Source organism: Cherax quadricarinatus, chromosome 89 (genome assembly GCF_038502225.1).
Source record: "Cherax quadricarinatus isolate ZL_2023a chromosome 89, ASM3850222v1, whole genome shotgun sequence".
Lineage (NCBI taxonomy): Eukaryota > Metazoa > Arthropoda > Malacostraca > Decapoda > Parastacidae > Cherax > Cherax quadricarinatus.
In genome coordinates, this window is record NC_091380.1 from 6,799,841 (window position 1) to 6,816,254 (window position 16,414).

The 16,414-nt window shown below is 40.3% G+C and overlaps 1 protein-coding gene across 11 annotated transcripts in view; it reads right to left on the reverse strand.

Moving 5' to 3' along the window:
- The window catches only part of LOC128697263 (FACT complex subunit spt16-like), a 52,438-nt gene that overhangs the window by 18,771 nt on the left and 17,253 nt on the right, over positions 1–16,414 (reverse strand). For 7 of the 11 annotated variants that reach the window (XM_070104141.1, XM_070104140.1, XM_070104134.1 and 4 more), the window contains exons 1-3: positions 15,628–16,025; positions 8,744–8,840; positions 7,230–7,404 (exon numbers count right to left, since the gene is read on the reverse strand). In XM_070104141.1, the coding sequence (XP_069960242.1) occupies positions 7,230–7,404; positions 8,744–8,840; positions 15,628–15,677 (322 nt within the window). In that variant the 5' untranslated portion in view covers positions 15,678–16,025. Of the gene's footprint in view, positions 1–7,229; positions 7,405–8,743; positions 8,841–14,834; positions 14,982–15,627; positions 16,026–16,414 lie in introns of those variants that run through there. The other 4 variants (XM_070104143.1, XM_070104142.1, XM_070104135.1 and 1 more) reach the window with 2 other exon arrangements.

The following is a 16,414-nucleotide window of genomic DNA, read 5'->3' on the forward strand; positions in this document are numbered from 1 at the left end:
TTCTTATACATCCTGGCCAGTTCGCCCGTACTTGTACCACTTTCATATTGTTCAATCATGTTTTTCTTAAATTCAATCGTATTTCTTACCTTTTTTACCACAGGATTGGCACTAGGAGCTTTCTTTGGAGCCATGGTAGCTTATTTAGTACTTGCAAGCACTAAAATAAATGGAATATTATGAAATATTTTGCTGGAGCACGTGAGGAGGCCTTCGCTCACTGGTAAACAATGCCAGACTGGATGTCGCCGTGGGTACGCGTCCCGGACGAACTACAGTGGACCCCCGGTTAACGATTTTAATCCGTGCAAGAGAGGTAATTGTTATGCGAAATAATCGTTATGTGAATGAATTTTCCCCATAAGAAATAATGGAAATAAAATTAATCCGTGCAAGACACCCAAAAGTATGAAAAAAAAATTTTTTTACCACATGAAATATTAATTTTAATACACACAAACTGAAAAAGGCATGCACACTTACATGACACTTACTTTTATTGAAGATCTGGTGATGATTGATGGGATGGGAGGAGGGGAGAGCATTATCTTCTTACTGTTTAGAAGGGGAATCCCCTTCCATTACGACTTGAGGTAGCAAGTCCTTTTCCGGGGTTACTTCCCTTCTTCTTTTAATGCCACTAGGACCAGCTTGAGAGTCACTGGACCTCTGTCGCACAACAAATCTGTCCATAGAGCTCTGTACCTCCCGTTCCTTTACGATTTGTCTAAAATGGGCCACAACATTGTCATTGAAATAGTCACCAGCACGGCTTGCAACAGCTGTGTCAGGGTGATTTTCATCCATAAAGGTTTGCAGTTCAACCCACTGTGCACACATTTCCTTAATCTTTGAAGTAGGCACAATGGATTCCACAACTGGCATAGGCTTCTCAGGGTTAGCCCCAAACCCTTCAAAATCTTTCTTAATTTCCATACTAATTCTCACCCTTTTTACCACAGGGTTGGCACTAGAAGCTTTCTTGGGGCCCATGGTCACTTATTTTCCAGAAACAGCACCGAAAACACTGTAATAATACGAAATATTCCGAGTGTATGCTTGGATGTTACCGCGGAGGCTGGCTGGTAAACAATGGGACGGGCGGCACATGTGAGGCTGGCTGAGGGCACATTGGACGCGTCTCGGACGAAAATCGGTGAGCGGGTTTTTAATCGGTATGCGCGGCAAAAATTTTGCGATAAAAGTAAGCGGTATGCGGAAAAATCGCTATGTGATGCCATCGTTATGCGGGGGTCCACTGTACTACTCGCGAGTCAACCTATGAAAAGCAAATCCATGTTTATACAAAAATACCCCTATGATTTCCGAAATCCATGATTGCCGACAACTACGAAAAGCGAGGGACCGCTGTATATACATGTTATGATTGAGTGGCTGGGCATTCGCGAATATTCGAAGCTCGTCAAAGTGGAACTCAAAAAAGTGGACGGCTAGCTATATTGTGTATATTATTATTATTATTATTATTATTATACACAATAAAGAAAGTCCCTAACGTGTTCTTAAGTTGAAGACTTCCTCCATTATGAATATTTTAGACAATACACGAGATTCTTGACGTGTTTCTAAGTCAAGGATTTGCTATACGTACATGTACTTGCAGAGATAGATTATTTATCATGTTAAACAATTCTTGCAATAAAAACACTCACCCAGTCTTTATTTTCAAGCACCAACATGGTCAAAAGTTTAGAATAACAGCAACAGTAGAAACATCACTGTTAAAGGCACAGGAAAGTGCTCCTTGACTTACAATGGGGTTATGTTCCAAAGAACCCATTGTAAGAGTGTCAGCGGCAGAAACAGCAGCGACCTCCAAGCTCCGTACTTTTCTCAAACTATCACAGCCACCAATGCTCCTACGATGACCTAGTTACAAGCAAAACTGCACTACCCAACGTAGCACCCATAATGACCAAAGATTACCAACAGTGAAACCTACAAATCGAAAATAATAAAGATCAAAGGAAGACTACCCTCAAACCCAAAGCAACACCCCACTGCCAGCCGAACAACGTAACCCTAAGCTTTGTATAACTACAGCTTCCTCTTAACTACAACAATTCATGTAGTATTATGAGGCACAATATCAGAGGAAACAGCACCAAGGCCACCAAAAAAACACCAAAAAATCAACTATTCAACAAGTGTACCCAAGACAATGCCGGCCCAGCTACCACCCCTCTCGCCACTGCTCACGGCAACACCACAACAATAACAACAAACATGGCTGCCACCAGCCCATCCTCCCCTCTCTTCCCCGGATTCAACCTACCAAGTAGTCTCTCAGGTATGATGAACGATCCAGATACCCTAAAGTCATTCATATCCACCTTAGTTATTGAAAATATGAATCTTCGAGAGACGCTAACAGAACAAGACACCAGGATGACACAACTCGAGAACAAAATCCTCAGTCTTGAACAAAAGTTAACAACACCAGGAACGACTAACTGTGACAAGACCATCCAAACAGTCATAGATAGCCATACCCAACAAATAATATCTCTTAATACAAAGGTTGAAGAAGCAGTAAAAGAATGGAAGAACAACTTAGATAACCAGTTCAGTGACTACTTTGCTCTCCAAGAACATAAAACTGAACAAGATAAACTATCGGACGGACGCAGTAATAGTTAACAGTCCACTTTTTCCCAGTGATATGAACCAAACAAACAGTAAAGAAATTACTCTGCAGATCATAAAGGACCAAACAAAAGTTACAATACCAGAGTCAGAAATAAAAGAAGCCAGGTTACTAGGATCCCATGGTAGAAAAAGTGTTATGCTTAGATTCCACTCACATGACAGGAAAAAAGATTTTATAATTGCATCTATTAAAGTAAACAAACATGTATACATAAACGAGTGTCTTACCAAAAAACGTCAGAACCTCCTGTACAGAGTCAGAAAACTTAAGCGGGAGAATAATGACACAATACACCAATGCTTCACACTGGATGGGAAAATTCTAGTTAGGAAAACAAATGTAGGTCAACTGTACACAATCACAAACGAGAATGATCTATCACGATTTCTCAGGGATACTAATCTTACAGAGAATGACTGAACAATGTCCAACCTAAAAGCCCACATAGTGTAGTGTATGTTTTGCTCCATTATTGTTCAAATTTCATAGTACAATCTCTTAGTAATTAATCAACTACCTCATTATGTGATTTTACTAATAAGCATAAGTCACCTTATGTAATTTTCTTATTCACTATTGTTTGCTTAATTGCAATAAAACAGGCCTGTTTTGGAAGAAAATGCCAAGCAGGACCTACATTACTCAGGGGGAAAAAGCCACTCCCAGGACATAAACCTATGAAAGACAGGCTTACTCTGTTAATGTGTGCCAATGCTAGTGGTGATTGCAAAGTGAAGCCTTTATTGGTGTATCACTCAAACTCCCAGAGCATTCAGGCAAAAGAATATCCTCAAGGCTAATTTGGGTGTGCTGTGGAGGGCAAACAGTAAGGCATGGGTCACTAGAGACTTTTTCTATGACTGGTTACACCAAGCATTTGCCCCCACTGAAAAATTACCTATTTGAAAATAAATTAGACCTTAAGTGCCTCCTGGTGTTAGACAATGCCCCTGGTCATCCTACAGACTTGGCAGAGCGACTTTGTGGGGACATGAGCTTCATTAAGGGACATGAGCTTCATTAAGGTCAAGTTTTTGCCTCCTAATACCACGCCTCTCCTGCAGCCCATGGACCAGCAGGTCATTGCAAACTTCAAAAAACTGTACACAAAAGCTCTGTTTGAAAGGTGCTTTGTAGTGACCTCAGAAATTCAATTGACTAAGAGACTTTTGGAGAGATCACTTTAATATCCTCAATTGTGTAAACCTTATAGGTAAGGCTTGGGAGGGAGTGACTAAGAGGACCTGGAACTCTGCTTGGAAGAAACTGTGGCCAGAATGTGTAGACAAAAGGGATTTTGAGGGATTTGGAGCTAACCCTGAGAAGCATATGCCAGTTGAGGAATCAATTGTGGCATTGGGGAAGTCCTTCGGGTTGGAGGTTAGTGGGGAGGATGTGGAAGAGTTGGTGGAGGAGGACAATGAACAACTAACCACTGATGAGCTGCTACATCATCTTCAACAGCAAGAGGCCACACCTGAGGAAACTGCTTCGGAGGAGGGGAGAGAGAAATTGAAGACGTTGCCTACTTCAAAGATTAAGGAAATATGTGCAATGTGGCTTAAAGTGCAAACCTTTATGGATGAAAATCAACCTCACACAGTTATTGCATGCCATGCTGGTGACTATTGCACTGACAATGTTGTGAAACACTTTAGGAATGTCATAAAAGAACGAGAGGTACAGACCTCTATGGACAGATATGTTGTGCGACACAAGTCCAGTGACTCTCAAGCTGGTCCTAGTGGCATTAAAAGAAGAAGGGAAGTAACCCCAGAAAAGGACTTGACACCTCAAGTCCTAATGGAAGGGGGATTCCCCTTCTAAACACTAAGACCACCAACACTCTCCCCTCCTTCCATCCCATCAATCATCACCAGATCTTCAATAAAGGTAAGTGTCATGTAAATGTGCATGTCTTCTTCAGTTTGTGTGTATTAAAATTAATATTTCATGTGGTAAAAAAAAAAATTTTTTCATACTTTTGGGTGTCTTGCACGGATTAATTTGATTCCCATTATTTCTTATGGGGAAAATTAATTCGCCTAACGATAATTTCGCCTAACATTGAACTCTCAGGAACGGATTAATAGCTTTATGCCAAGGTCCACTGTATATGTGAAATACGAAGGGAGGCACTAGTCAACAAAATTGAAAATATCAAACTTAAGCTGAAGGAATCTTACAGGAGACTAGAATCGCAGGAAGAACTAAAAGCCATAAAGGAAATTAAAAAAAAAAAAATACTTCTATTATGCCAAATCTAAGGAAAAAATAACATCCAGTATTGGGCCGCTGCTTAGGTGAGATAAGACACACACAGGTGACAACCAAGAAATGAGTGAGATACTAAAGTCCCAATATGACTCAGTGTTCAGTGAGCCGCTGCCCAGACTAAGAGTCGACAATCCAAATGAATTCTCTATGAACGAAACCCAAAATATGGTCATCTCAAAAATCTCGGATATTATCCAAACGCCACAAGATTTTAAAAAGGCAATAAATGACATGCCCACACAGTCTGTCCCACACCCAGACTCATGGAACTCTGTGTTCATCAAGAACTGCAAGAAGCCCCTGTCGCATGCCTTCAGCATTCTATGCAGAGGGAGCATGAACACAGGGGTCATCCCACACTCACTAAAAACAATAGACATAGCCCTACTCTACAAAGGTGGCAGTAAAGCAATTGCAAAAAACTACAGCCCAATAGCACTAACATCCCATATCATATAAATCTTTGAAAGGGTTCCAAGAAGCAAGATAGCCAACCACCTAGATTCCCATCAATTACACAACCCAGAACAACACAGGTTTAGAGCTGGTTGCTCCTACCTGTCCCACCTACTGGACCACTATGATAAGGTCTTGGATGCTGTAAAGGATAAACAAAATACAGATGTAGTATACACAGACTTTGCAAAAGCTTTTGACAAGTATGACCATGGTGTAATAGCGCACATAATGCATGATAAAGGAATAACAGGAAAAGTTGGTATATGGATCTATAGCTTCCTGACAAACACAACACAAAGAGTAATAGTATACAGAGAAAAGTCTGAGGCAGCTACGGTGAAAAGCTCTGCTACACAAGGCACAGTACTTGCTCCCATTCTGTTCCTCATCCTCATATCTGACAGACAGAGATGTAAGCCATAGCTCTGTGTCTTCCTTTGCGAATGACACCTGGACTGCCATGACAGTGACCTCCATTGAAGACACCGCAAGAGTCCAAGCGAACATCAACCAAATCTTCAAATGGGCCACTCAAAACAATATCAAGTTCAATGAAGAAAAATTTCAACTACTCAGATATGGAAAACTTGAGGAAATTAAAACTGTATCAGGGTATACGATAAATTCTAATCATACAATTGAGTGAAAAAGTAATGTGAAGGACCTGAGAGTGGTAATGTCAGAGGATCTCGCCTTCAAACACCACAACAATGTATCTACTGCATTTGCTAGGAAAATGAAAGGATGGATAATGATAATGAGAACTTTCAAAACTAGGAATGGCAAGCTCATAATGATTCTCTTCAAATTGCTTGTTCCCCCTAGGTTGGAATACTGCTGTACACTAACTGCCCCTTCAAGGCAGGCAAAACTGCTAATCTGGAGAGTGTACAAAGAACTTTCATGGTACACACAAGTATGATAAGGGACCTGAATTACTGGGAATGGTTGAAGGCCCTTGATTTGTACTCCCTGGAGAAAGAGATACATGATAATATACACTTGGAAAATCCTAGAGACTAGTACCAAACTTGCACACAAAAATCACTCCCTATGAAAGTAAAAGACTCAGCAGGAAATGCAACATTCCTCCAATAAAAACCAGGGTTGCTACAAGTACAGTGAGAGACAACACATTGAGTGTCTGAGGCCCAAGACTGTTCAACTGCCTCCCAGGATACATAAGGGGGATTACCAATAGACCCCTGACTGTCTTCAGGAAGGCACTGGAGAGGCACTTAAAGTCAGTACCTGACCAGCCGGGCTGTGGCTCGTATGTCAGCTTGCGTGCAGCCAGCAGTAACAGCCTGGTCCATCAGACCCTGATCCACCACAAGGCCTAGTCTCAGACCGAGCTGAGGGGAAGTTGACCCCCAAAACCCTCTCCAGGTAAACTTACATGATGAGATATTAGATGTGTATCACATGGCTATCTTTATCTGAAGACAGTCTGGCATTCAGTGAGAGTAGTTATTTATTTACTTATTTAGCATTTTTTTAACACTGAGGAAGGTTGACCCTAAAAAGAAACAATTTCACCAGCATATCATATTCAACTCAGGATATTTTCAACTTACAATGGGTTCGTTGGAATGTAAACCCATAGTAAGTCAAAGACTGCCTGTACATTAAATACTCAACTTACAAACACATTGGGGACCTTCTGATTTGTGTGTAATGATGATATTATGCACAATAATGATATAATAAATGATATACACAATACAGAAGATTCTCAACGTGTTTGCAGGTTAAGTACTTACGGTAGCAAGACACACCTGTCATCGCATGTGTCTTCAACAAAATCTCCATGACAATTTACCTTCGCTATATTCTGAATCAGATGCTTCTGAGTGTCCTTCGGAGTAGTCCTCGCTCTCTTCCTCAGACCCCAGCTCCTCGTCTGTGGGGGCATACGCTCCGTCGTCCTCCAAATTTTCGGTCTCCTCCTGTTCATTTTCCGCATCTGAGTCGGGGTCCAGGAATGACCGTCCTTCCTAAAAAAAAAAAATGTTTTTTAAAAACGGCCGTCTCCCACCGAGGCAGAGTGACTCAAAAAACAATTTTTTCTCCTTTTCTTCATTTAGTAATTTATACAGTAGAAGGCATTACTACTATCTTGCTGCTAGCATTTAGTAATTTATACAGCAGATGTTACTAGCTCCTCACTCCTGGCATTTTAGTTGCCTCTTATCTACTACACCAGCCATTAGGACTGGTTGGTTAGCTAATAGGGTTTAAAGTCTATTACAGGAGAGTCATTAGGATTGGTCGGTTGGTTAATGGGATTTAATGTCTACTACACGAGGATCATTAAGATTGGTCGGTGGGTTAATAGGGTTTAATGTCTACTACATAAGGGTTATTAAGATTGGTCGGTTGGTTAATGGGGTTAAAGCCTATCTACTACACCAGAGCCATTAGGACTGGTCAGTTGGTCTAATGGGATTTAATGTCTACTACATGAGGGTCATTAAGACTGGTTGGTTGGTTAATGGGGTTTAAAGTCTATCTACTACACCAGGGTCATCAGTCAAGAATACTTTAATAACTAAAATAGTGATTAATGTAAACTATAAGCGTACATATACTGATATATACACCTCTCAGTGTACATACACTAATATATATACACCTTTCAGTGTACATACAATGAGATATTGTATACACCTCTCAGTGTACATACACTAATATATACACCTCTCAGTGTACATATACTAATATATACACCTCTCAGTATACATACAATGAGGTATACACCTTTCAGTGTACATACACTGAGATATACACCTCTCAGTGTACATACACTGAGAAACATACAACAGTGTATACACCCTAATCATCTGAAAGTAGTATATTGTTTATTAGTATATCATACAACTATACAAGATAGTATAATAACAACAAACATTCAAAATTTAAACTAAATACAAACCATTAGAATATTTAGTGAATTTTTGGGTGTCAACACATGCTTCATTTTTTTTCTTTCAACAAATCGGCTGTATACCACCGAGGCGGGGTGGCCCAAAAGGAAAAATGAAAGTTTCTCCTTTCAAATTTAGTATTATATACAGGAGAAGCGGTTACTAGCCCCTTGCTCCCGGCATTTAGTCGCCTCTTACGACATGCATGGCTTATGGAGGAAGAATTCTGTTCCACTTCCCCATGGAGATGGTTAATTTATTAATACAAAATATGGGGGGGGGGGGGGGGTGAGGAGACAGAGGAGGAGGAGACAGAGGAAAAAGATGACGAAGACAAAGAAGACTGAAGTTAAAGCAAGAATCATTCCCCACAAAAAATTGCAGTCTGGAAAAAAAAAATCTTATTTACCTGGTCAAAAAAGCCGTCAGGGTCATCAATGATCGTCTTCATAACTTTGGCCCAGTTGAGTGACTGCACGCCCTCGGAGTAGTGGATGTCGCATGAACTGCAAATAACACGAATTAGTCACGAGGTACAAAATTGTAATGCAAGTGGAAACAAATCACAACAGGCAGGCGAGTTCTGACTAAGTGGTTAGCAGGACTCGAGTCCTGGAAGTGGCAAGTACAGTGCCTGTACAGTGGTACCTCAGCATATGTCCACTTTGGAATAAGTCCAATTTAGTATACGTCCTGTTAGGATGTGAAAATTTTTGCTTGGTGTACGATGTTTGTTTGGAATACAACTTGTGTGCTAGAATTTGTATAGGTCAAAATGAGTGAACACTGTGCACTAACCTTCACATCCTGAGAAGGCAAAAGCAAAGTTCTTTGGACAGATTTTTAGTAAAAGTCAAACCTGATGAGCTTTAACCAGGACCAAATAGGGATAAGAGACAGAAAAGAGAAGGGGACTCTCCTTCCAAACAATAACATTTCCTCCTCCTCCCTTCTCAGCAATATCCTAGTAGGTACTTGACTCTTTTTCACCAAAGTAGAGTGAGGTTAAATTTATATTTCTTCTTCTTTCTTTCAACAAACCGGTCGCATCCCACCAAGGCAGGGTGGCCCAAAAAGAAAAATAAAAGTTTCTCTTTTCAAATTTACTAATTTATACAGGAGAAGGGGTTACTAGCCCCTTGCCCCCGGCATTTTAGTCGCCTCTTACAACACGCATGGCTTACGGAGGAAGAATTCTGTTCCACTTCCCCATGGAGATAAGAGGAAATAAACAAGAACAAGAACTAGAAAGAAAATAGAAGAAAATCCAGAGGGGTGTGTATATATATGCTTGTACATGTATGTGTAGTGTGACCTAAGTGTAAGTAGAAGTAGCAAGACGTACCTGAAATCTTGCATGTTTATGAGACAGAAAAAAGACACAAGAAATCCTACCATCATGTAAAACAATTACAGGCTTTCGTTTTACACTCACTTGGCAGGACGGTAGTACCTCCCTGGGTGGTTGCTGTCTACCAACCTACTACCTTAAGAAACCCATATCTCTGTGAATATATGGACTGGACACACTGACTCCAGGATGAGGGACTGATTACCCCTCAAACTCCTCAGCTTCCACTTTTCTCTGTACTGGACTGAAGAAGCCACTGGCTGGTGAAACGTTTCAAGAATAAAGATACCTAAATATTGCAATTGTGTCTCATTTATCAATCTTCACTGTTATGCATGTGTAAACAGCAAATATTTGCTTCAGAGACATTAGTAAAATGCTGAAGATCTGCATTAATGAGGGAGCTTTCTTGGAGCACTCTACCCATGAGCTTTTACCCATGTCAGGAAGTCTTACAATATCCAGAAACCATTTTTTCTTACTGCACTGGCCATCTCCCACCAAGGCAGGGTGACCTAAAAAGAAAAACAAAAAGGTTTTCTTTTTATACTTATGTAGAAGGGCAACTAAAATGCTCCCAGCATCTTAGTTGCCTCTGATAACACACACAGCTTATGGAGGAAGAATTCTTCTCACCTTCCCCATGTTATTACAGTAAGTCCTTGACTTACAAACATATTGGGGACCTCCTGTATTGTGTATAATATATAATAATGATATTATACAAAATACAAAAGATTCTCAACATGTTTATAAGTGGAGGACTTACTGTATTGCTGCATTATTAATAAATAATAAGACTGTCTGGGACATAGACTCCAACTGTTACAAAGGTCACACCAACAGATGACCTTAAGTGTATACTACCAAGGTGGGGTGATCCAAAGAAAATATTTTCACCATCACTCTTTCAATAGCTGTCTCTCCAGAAGTGTGCTGACATTACAATCAGATTGCCCACCATGCTATAACATCCCCCAACCCTCCTTCAGAGTGCAGGGACTCTCATCATCACCTCCAGGAATCTAAGAGAAACAATGGATTAAACATTGGCTAGACAGCACCAGACTATTAGTTTTAATTAAAGCAAGGCAGGAGTAGCTCTAATTCCTCAGATCAAGAGCCCTTCCTTCAGCACACTTCTGGAAAGATGGTGAATGTGTTTTCATCTTTGGGTGTCCCTACTTGGGTGGAAGACAGCCACTGAGTTCAAAGAGAACAAGAAAGTCATTCCCCTGAATGAACCTGCTTTGATTTCCTACTCTTTTTCTGCACCATTGCAAGCTCCTTATGATGTGTTGCTTGCAACACAAAAGGCCTAGAGCAAGGTAACATTTATGAAGGGATTCAGGGAAACTGACAGACTGGACTTCTGGAGGCAGGAAGTACAGTGCCTGCACTGGAGGAGGTGTTCATAAGTTGCAGTTTTATAAATGCAGAGTAGGCATGCCTCTGGAGAGACTGTGATGGAGTGAATGATGATGAAAGTGTTTCCTTTTTTTTGGGTCACCCTGCCATGGTGGGAAGCAGCTGAGGTGTTATCCCTTTTACTGTCAGTCCTGAAATGTCACGCCAAAATTCTAGCGGCTTCCAATCTTGCAGTAGAATGCTGGTAGGCTTACATATGAGAGTATGGGTGTGAGTGGTCAGTATGCACAGTATAAAAAAAACCTGCAGCACACAGTGCATGGGAAAAAAAAACTCCGACAATGTTTTTGGTTTAACCCTTTCAGTGTCGGTCTCGTAATATTACGGTTTGAGAGCCAGTGTCGGTCCTGTAATATTTACTAACTTTTTTCACTAAGGTGTTTGAGGAGGTAGATCATGGTAATGAATATGACATTGTGTATATAGACTTCAATAAGGCTTTCAATAGAGTTCCACACCAGAGGCTATTGAGGAAACTTAAGGCACACAGAATAGGAGGAGAAATTTTTTCCTGGGTAGAGGCATGGCTGACAAATAGGCAGCAGAGAGTTTGCATAAATGAGGAGAAATCAGAATGGGGGCACGTCACAAGCGGTTTTCCTCAGGGGTCAGTGTTGGGCCCGTTGTTGTTCGCAATTTACGTAAACAACATAGATGAGGGAATAAATAGCGATGTAAGCAAATTTGCTGATGACACCAAAACAGCCCGTCCAATTCATTCTAATGAGGACACTAGAGCACTCCAGAATGATTTGAATAGACTGATGCAATGGTTGGAGAAGTGGCAGATGCAGTTTAATATTGACAAATGCAAAGTTCTAAATGTTGGACAGGTAAATAACCATGCCACATATAAACTAAACAATGCAGATCTTAATACTACTGATTGCAAAAAGGATTTAGGAGTTCTGGTTAGCAGTAATCTAAAACCAAGACAACAGTGCATTAGTGTTCGCAATAAAACTAACAGAACTCTTGGCTTCATATCTACAAGTATAAATAATAGAAGTCCTCAGGTTGTTCTTCAACTCTATATATCCTTGGTTAGGCCTCATTTAGACTATGCTGCTCAGTTCTGGTCACCGTATTACAGAATGGATATAAATGCTCTGGAAAACGTACAGAGGAGGATGACAAAGATGATCACATGTTGAAAATAAATGGTATAAAATACCGACACACTGGAAACAAACACATATGCAGTTTAATGTGATCCTTTATTGGCAACGTTTCGCCCACACAGTGGGCTTTTTCAAGTCATACATAGATCTACCTGGGGTGGAAGGTACGGGAGTATTTATAGTCAGGTTCAGAAAGTTGAGGTCAGGTGAAGAATGCTGGATCTGATGATCTACTGGGTGGGCTTATGGAGTCTTGGGTAGCTTGGCAGGGGTATTGGACAAGTTGTGAGTAGACCTTCTGCAGTGTTCTATGTTCTTATGTGGGATAGCGATGAAGAAGTTTCTTTGCAAGTGGTTCAGCTATGTTATAGAAGCCCTTGTTCTAGTTGAAATTGTTGGTTATAGAGATAAGCGATGATTCCAGGATTCTTCGGTATTGAGTGTTGTCTTCTGTGGCGATAAGTCTTGAGTTTCTGTAGTTAATTAAATGGTTGTGTGAATTGCAATGTTGTACACAGGCATTCCTTGTATCGTCAGTCCTGCTTGCGTATTGGTGTTCTGAAATACGTGTTTGGAGGACTCTTGATGTTTCACCCACGTATAATTTGTTGCAGTCCAAGACAAGCTCAACCAGGTCGAGCCCTCAATCCAGTTCACACTTGAAGAAGAAGTCGACAACACTCTTCCTTTCCTTGATGTTCTTCTCTGCAAAACTGACCATGAACTTCATTTTAAAGTCTATCGAAAACCAACCAACCAACCAAAACGATCTTCTCCACTTCTACTCTCACCATGACACCAAAACTAAACATGGTGTAATTATAGGCTTCTTCCTGCGTGCACTCAGAATCTGCAGCAATGAGTTCCTTGAGGCAGAATGAATTATAATTGAACAAGTATTTTCTAAACTCCACTATCCTCGTCACTTCATCAGAGACTGCAGACGGCGGGCATTAAACATCTTCAACACGCCCAGAGAAGACACTGCCGAGAAGAGATACATAGTCCTCCCCACCAACTCGTGTATCAGAAATCTTCCCTATGAGGATAGACTGAGGGCCCTGAATCTGCACTCTCTCGAAAGGCGTAGAATTAGGGATGATATAATCGAGGTGTATAAATGGAAAACAGGAATAAATAAAGGGGATGTAAATAGCGTGCTGAAAATTTCCAGCCAAGACAGAACTCGCAGCAATGGTTTCAAGTTGGAAAAATTCAGATTCAGGAAGGATATAGGAAAGCACTGGTTTGGTAATAGAGTTGTGGATGAGTGGAACAAACTCCCGAGTACAGTTATTGAGGCTAAAACATTGTGTAGTTTTAAAAATAGGTTAGATAAATACATGAGTGGGTATGGGTGGGTGTGAGTTGGACCTGACTAGCTTGTGCTGCTGGGTCTGGTGCAGTGCTCCATCCTTGAGTGGAGGTGACCAGACTGGGTGGGTCATTGGGTTAATCGGGGGGGGGGGGGGGGGGGGGGGGGGGGGTTATTGGTCTAATCGGGGGGGGGGGGGGGGACATGGACCTGCTCCACATGGGTCAGTAGGCCTGTTACAGTGTTCCTTCTTTCTTATGTTCTTCTTATGTTCTTAAAATCTGGTGGAAGAAAGCTGGTAGGCCTACATATGAAAGAATGGGTCTGCGTGGTTAGTGTGCGCAATATAAAAAAAAATCCTGCAGCACGCAGTGCACAATGAGGAAAAAAAAACTCCGACCGTGTTGTTGGTTTAAAACAGTGACTTTGTGATGTATTTTTGTATGGTATTTACAGCTCTATTCTCTTTTTCTTGGTCTCATTTGATAGAATGGAAGATATATTACAGAAATGGAGATGATTTTGATTGGTCTCACGATGAAAAGTACCTTGAAATTGAGCTCAAAGTAGCAGAAATGTTCAATTTTTGCCTATGTTCAATACGTGTCCAATTGGCCAGTCTAATACACAGTCACAAATGGGTTGACATTATTTATACAATTATTATAATAATGCAGTAGTCTGCACAACAGTAAATCTTATATTTTTTATGTGAATAAAAATACAAAACGTAAAGAAGCATAATATAAAAGGGGCCTGGAGATGTGACGAACAAACAAAGAAAATGTTATTTTAGCGCTAGGAATGTCTGCATTGTTAATTCTGGACCCTATTTTGAAATTGGCCTTCCTCGAATTGTGTATGAAATTGGCCAACTTACCGATAACTTTATTGGGTAGATGAGATCTGTAAATGTGCGGTTTCTTGTACTCAATCGATAGAAGAAAGGTAGTTCTAGCTAAATAGCCATGAGTTTGGTTCACTGGTACAATGGAATTGGCCCAAAATAGGGCTCAAAGTGAGCAAAATTGCCAATGCATATATAATGCCGAAACCGCTAATTTCGCGAGAGCGTAATTCCGTAAGTTTTCCATCAAATTTCATACTTTTGGTTTCATTACCATTGGAAAAAGATTCTTAACCATTTCATAGGAGAAAATAATTTTTTTTTTAAATTCTTCGACATTGAGAAGAAGTTTGGGGGGGGGGGATGTCTCGACAGTGAAAGCGTTAATAAACAAAAAAAAAAAAATAAAACAAAATGAATATTTTGTAAGCAAGTTACCTGGTTTATGAAGGGACTGATCTGGTTGCTTCTCATTAACTCCCCTATTGAGTTTTCAATTACTTGAGCAAACGAGATTAGACGCAGTGAGTGTCCAGTCGGAGCAGTGTCAAAACCCCAACACTCAAGTCCATATCCTGAACCAGCCTGAAATACAATCAACATTTTAGGGCATAATTCAACATATTATCCTTCCTCCATAAGCCATGTGTGCTGTAAGAGGTGACTGAAATGCCAGGAGCAAGGGGCTAATAACCCCTTTCTGTATAAATTATTTTTTTTTTATTATCACACTGGCCGATTCCCACCAAGGCAGGGTGGCCCGAAAAAGAAAAACTTTCACCATCATTCACTCCATCACTGTCTTGCCAGAAGGGTGCTTTACACTACAGTTTTTAAACTGCAACATTAACACCCCTCCTTCAGAGTGCAGGCAATGTACTTCCCATCTCCATGTCAATATAGTAATTTATACCATGGATATCATTTATCCTTTTTTTTTTAAATTATGCAGTCAGAATGGGAGGGAAGGGAAGAGAGAGGTCCTTCATACTGTATAATACAGTAACCCTAATGTTTAAAGAGTATTTTTTTAAGAACTAGATGCAGGTTAAGCAGGCATTTTTAAATGTATAAAACAAGAGAGGTAGATTAATGAATAATGATACAATTTTAAAAGTACACATTAATACTTCAAAGTGATTCAGGATTTATTAATCCTTGCTATGAACACAGTGACTTTTAACCAGACATTGCTGGCAAGTCTCTCCATACAATAGCTGTCAAACCTTACCATAGGATATAGGTTGTCAAACCCTCTTGACTCGAATAGGAACCATGCATAACTTTTGGTCAAAGGCATCAGAGATGTTGTGCACAGGATCCGTAGAGATGATGAGGACCAACTGCCAGATTTTGGATAACTGTACTGCCAGACTACAGCTGTAATTGTTAAAAACAAATTAAAAAGTAAAAACAGTAAGTCTTGAATTTACGAACACATTGGGGACCTCCTGAATTGTGTATAATAATGATATTATACACAATAATCATATATACAATACATAAAATTCTCAACATGTTTCTAAGTTGCAGTCTTATTGTAAAAGATTTTTACTGTAAAGGTAGTCTTTGACTTACAATGGGGTTACGTTCCGACAAACCCATCCTAAGTTGAAAATACCCCAAGTTGAATATGTGGACCAGGTGTTTACAGTGAAACATATAAGTGAACAGTATTTAGATAAGGCTAAAGAGGTTTTTGTGGCATTTATGGATTTGGAAAAGGCGTATGACAGGGTGGATAGGACGGCAATGTGGCAGATGTTGCAGGTGTATGGTGTAGGAGGTAGGTTACTGAAAGCAGTGAAGAGCTTTTACGAGGATAGTGAGGCTCAAGTTACAGTATGTAGGAAAGAGGGAGATTATTTCCCAGTAAAAGTAGGCCTTAGACAAGGATGTGTGATGTCACCGTGGTTGTTTAATATATTTATAGATGGGGTTGTAGGAGAAGTAAATGCGAGGGTCTTGGCAAGAGGCGTGGAGTTAAAAGATAAAGAATCACACATAAAGTGGGAGTT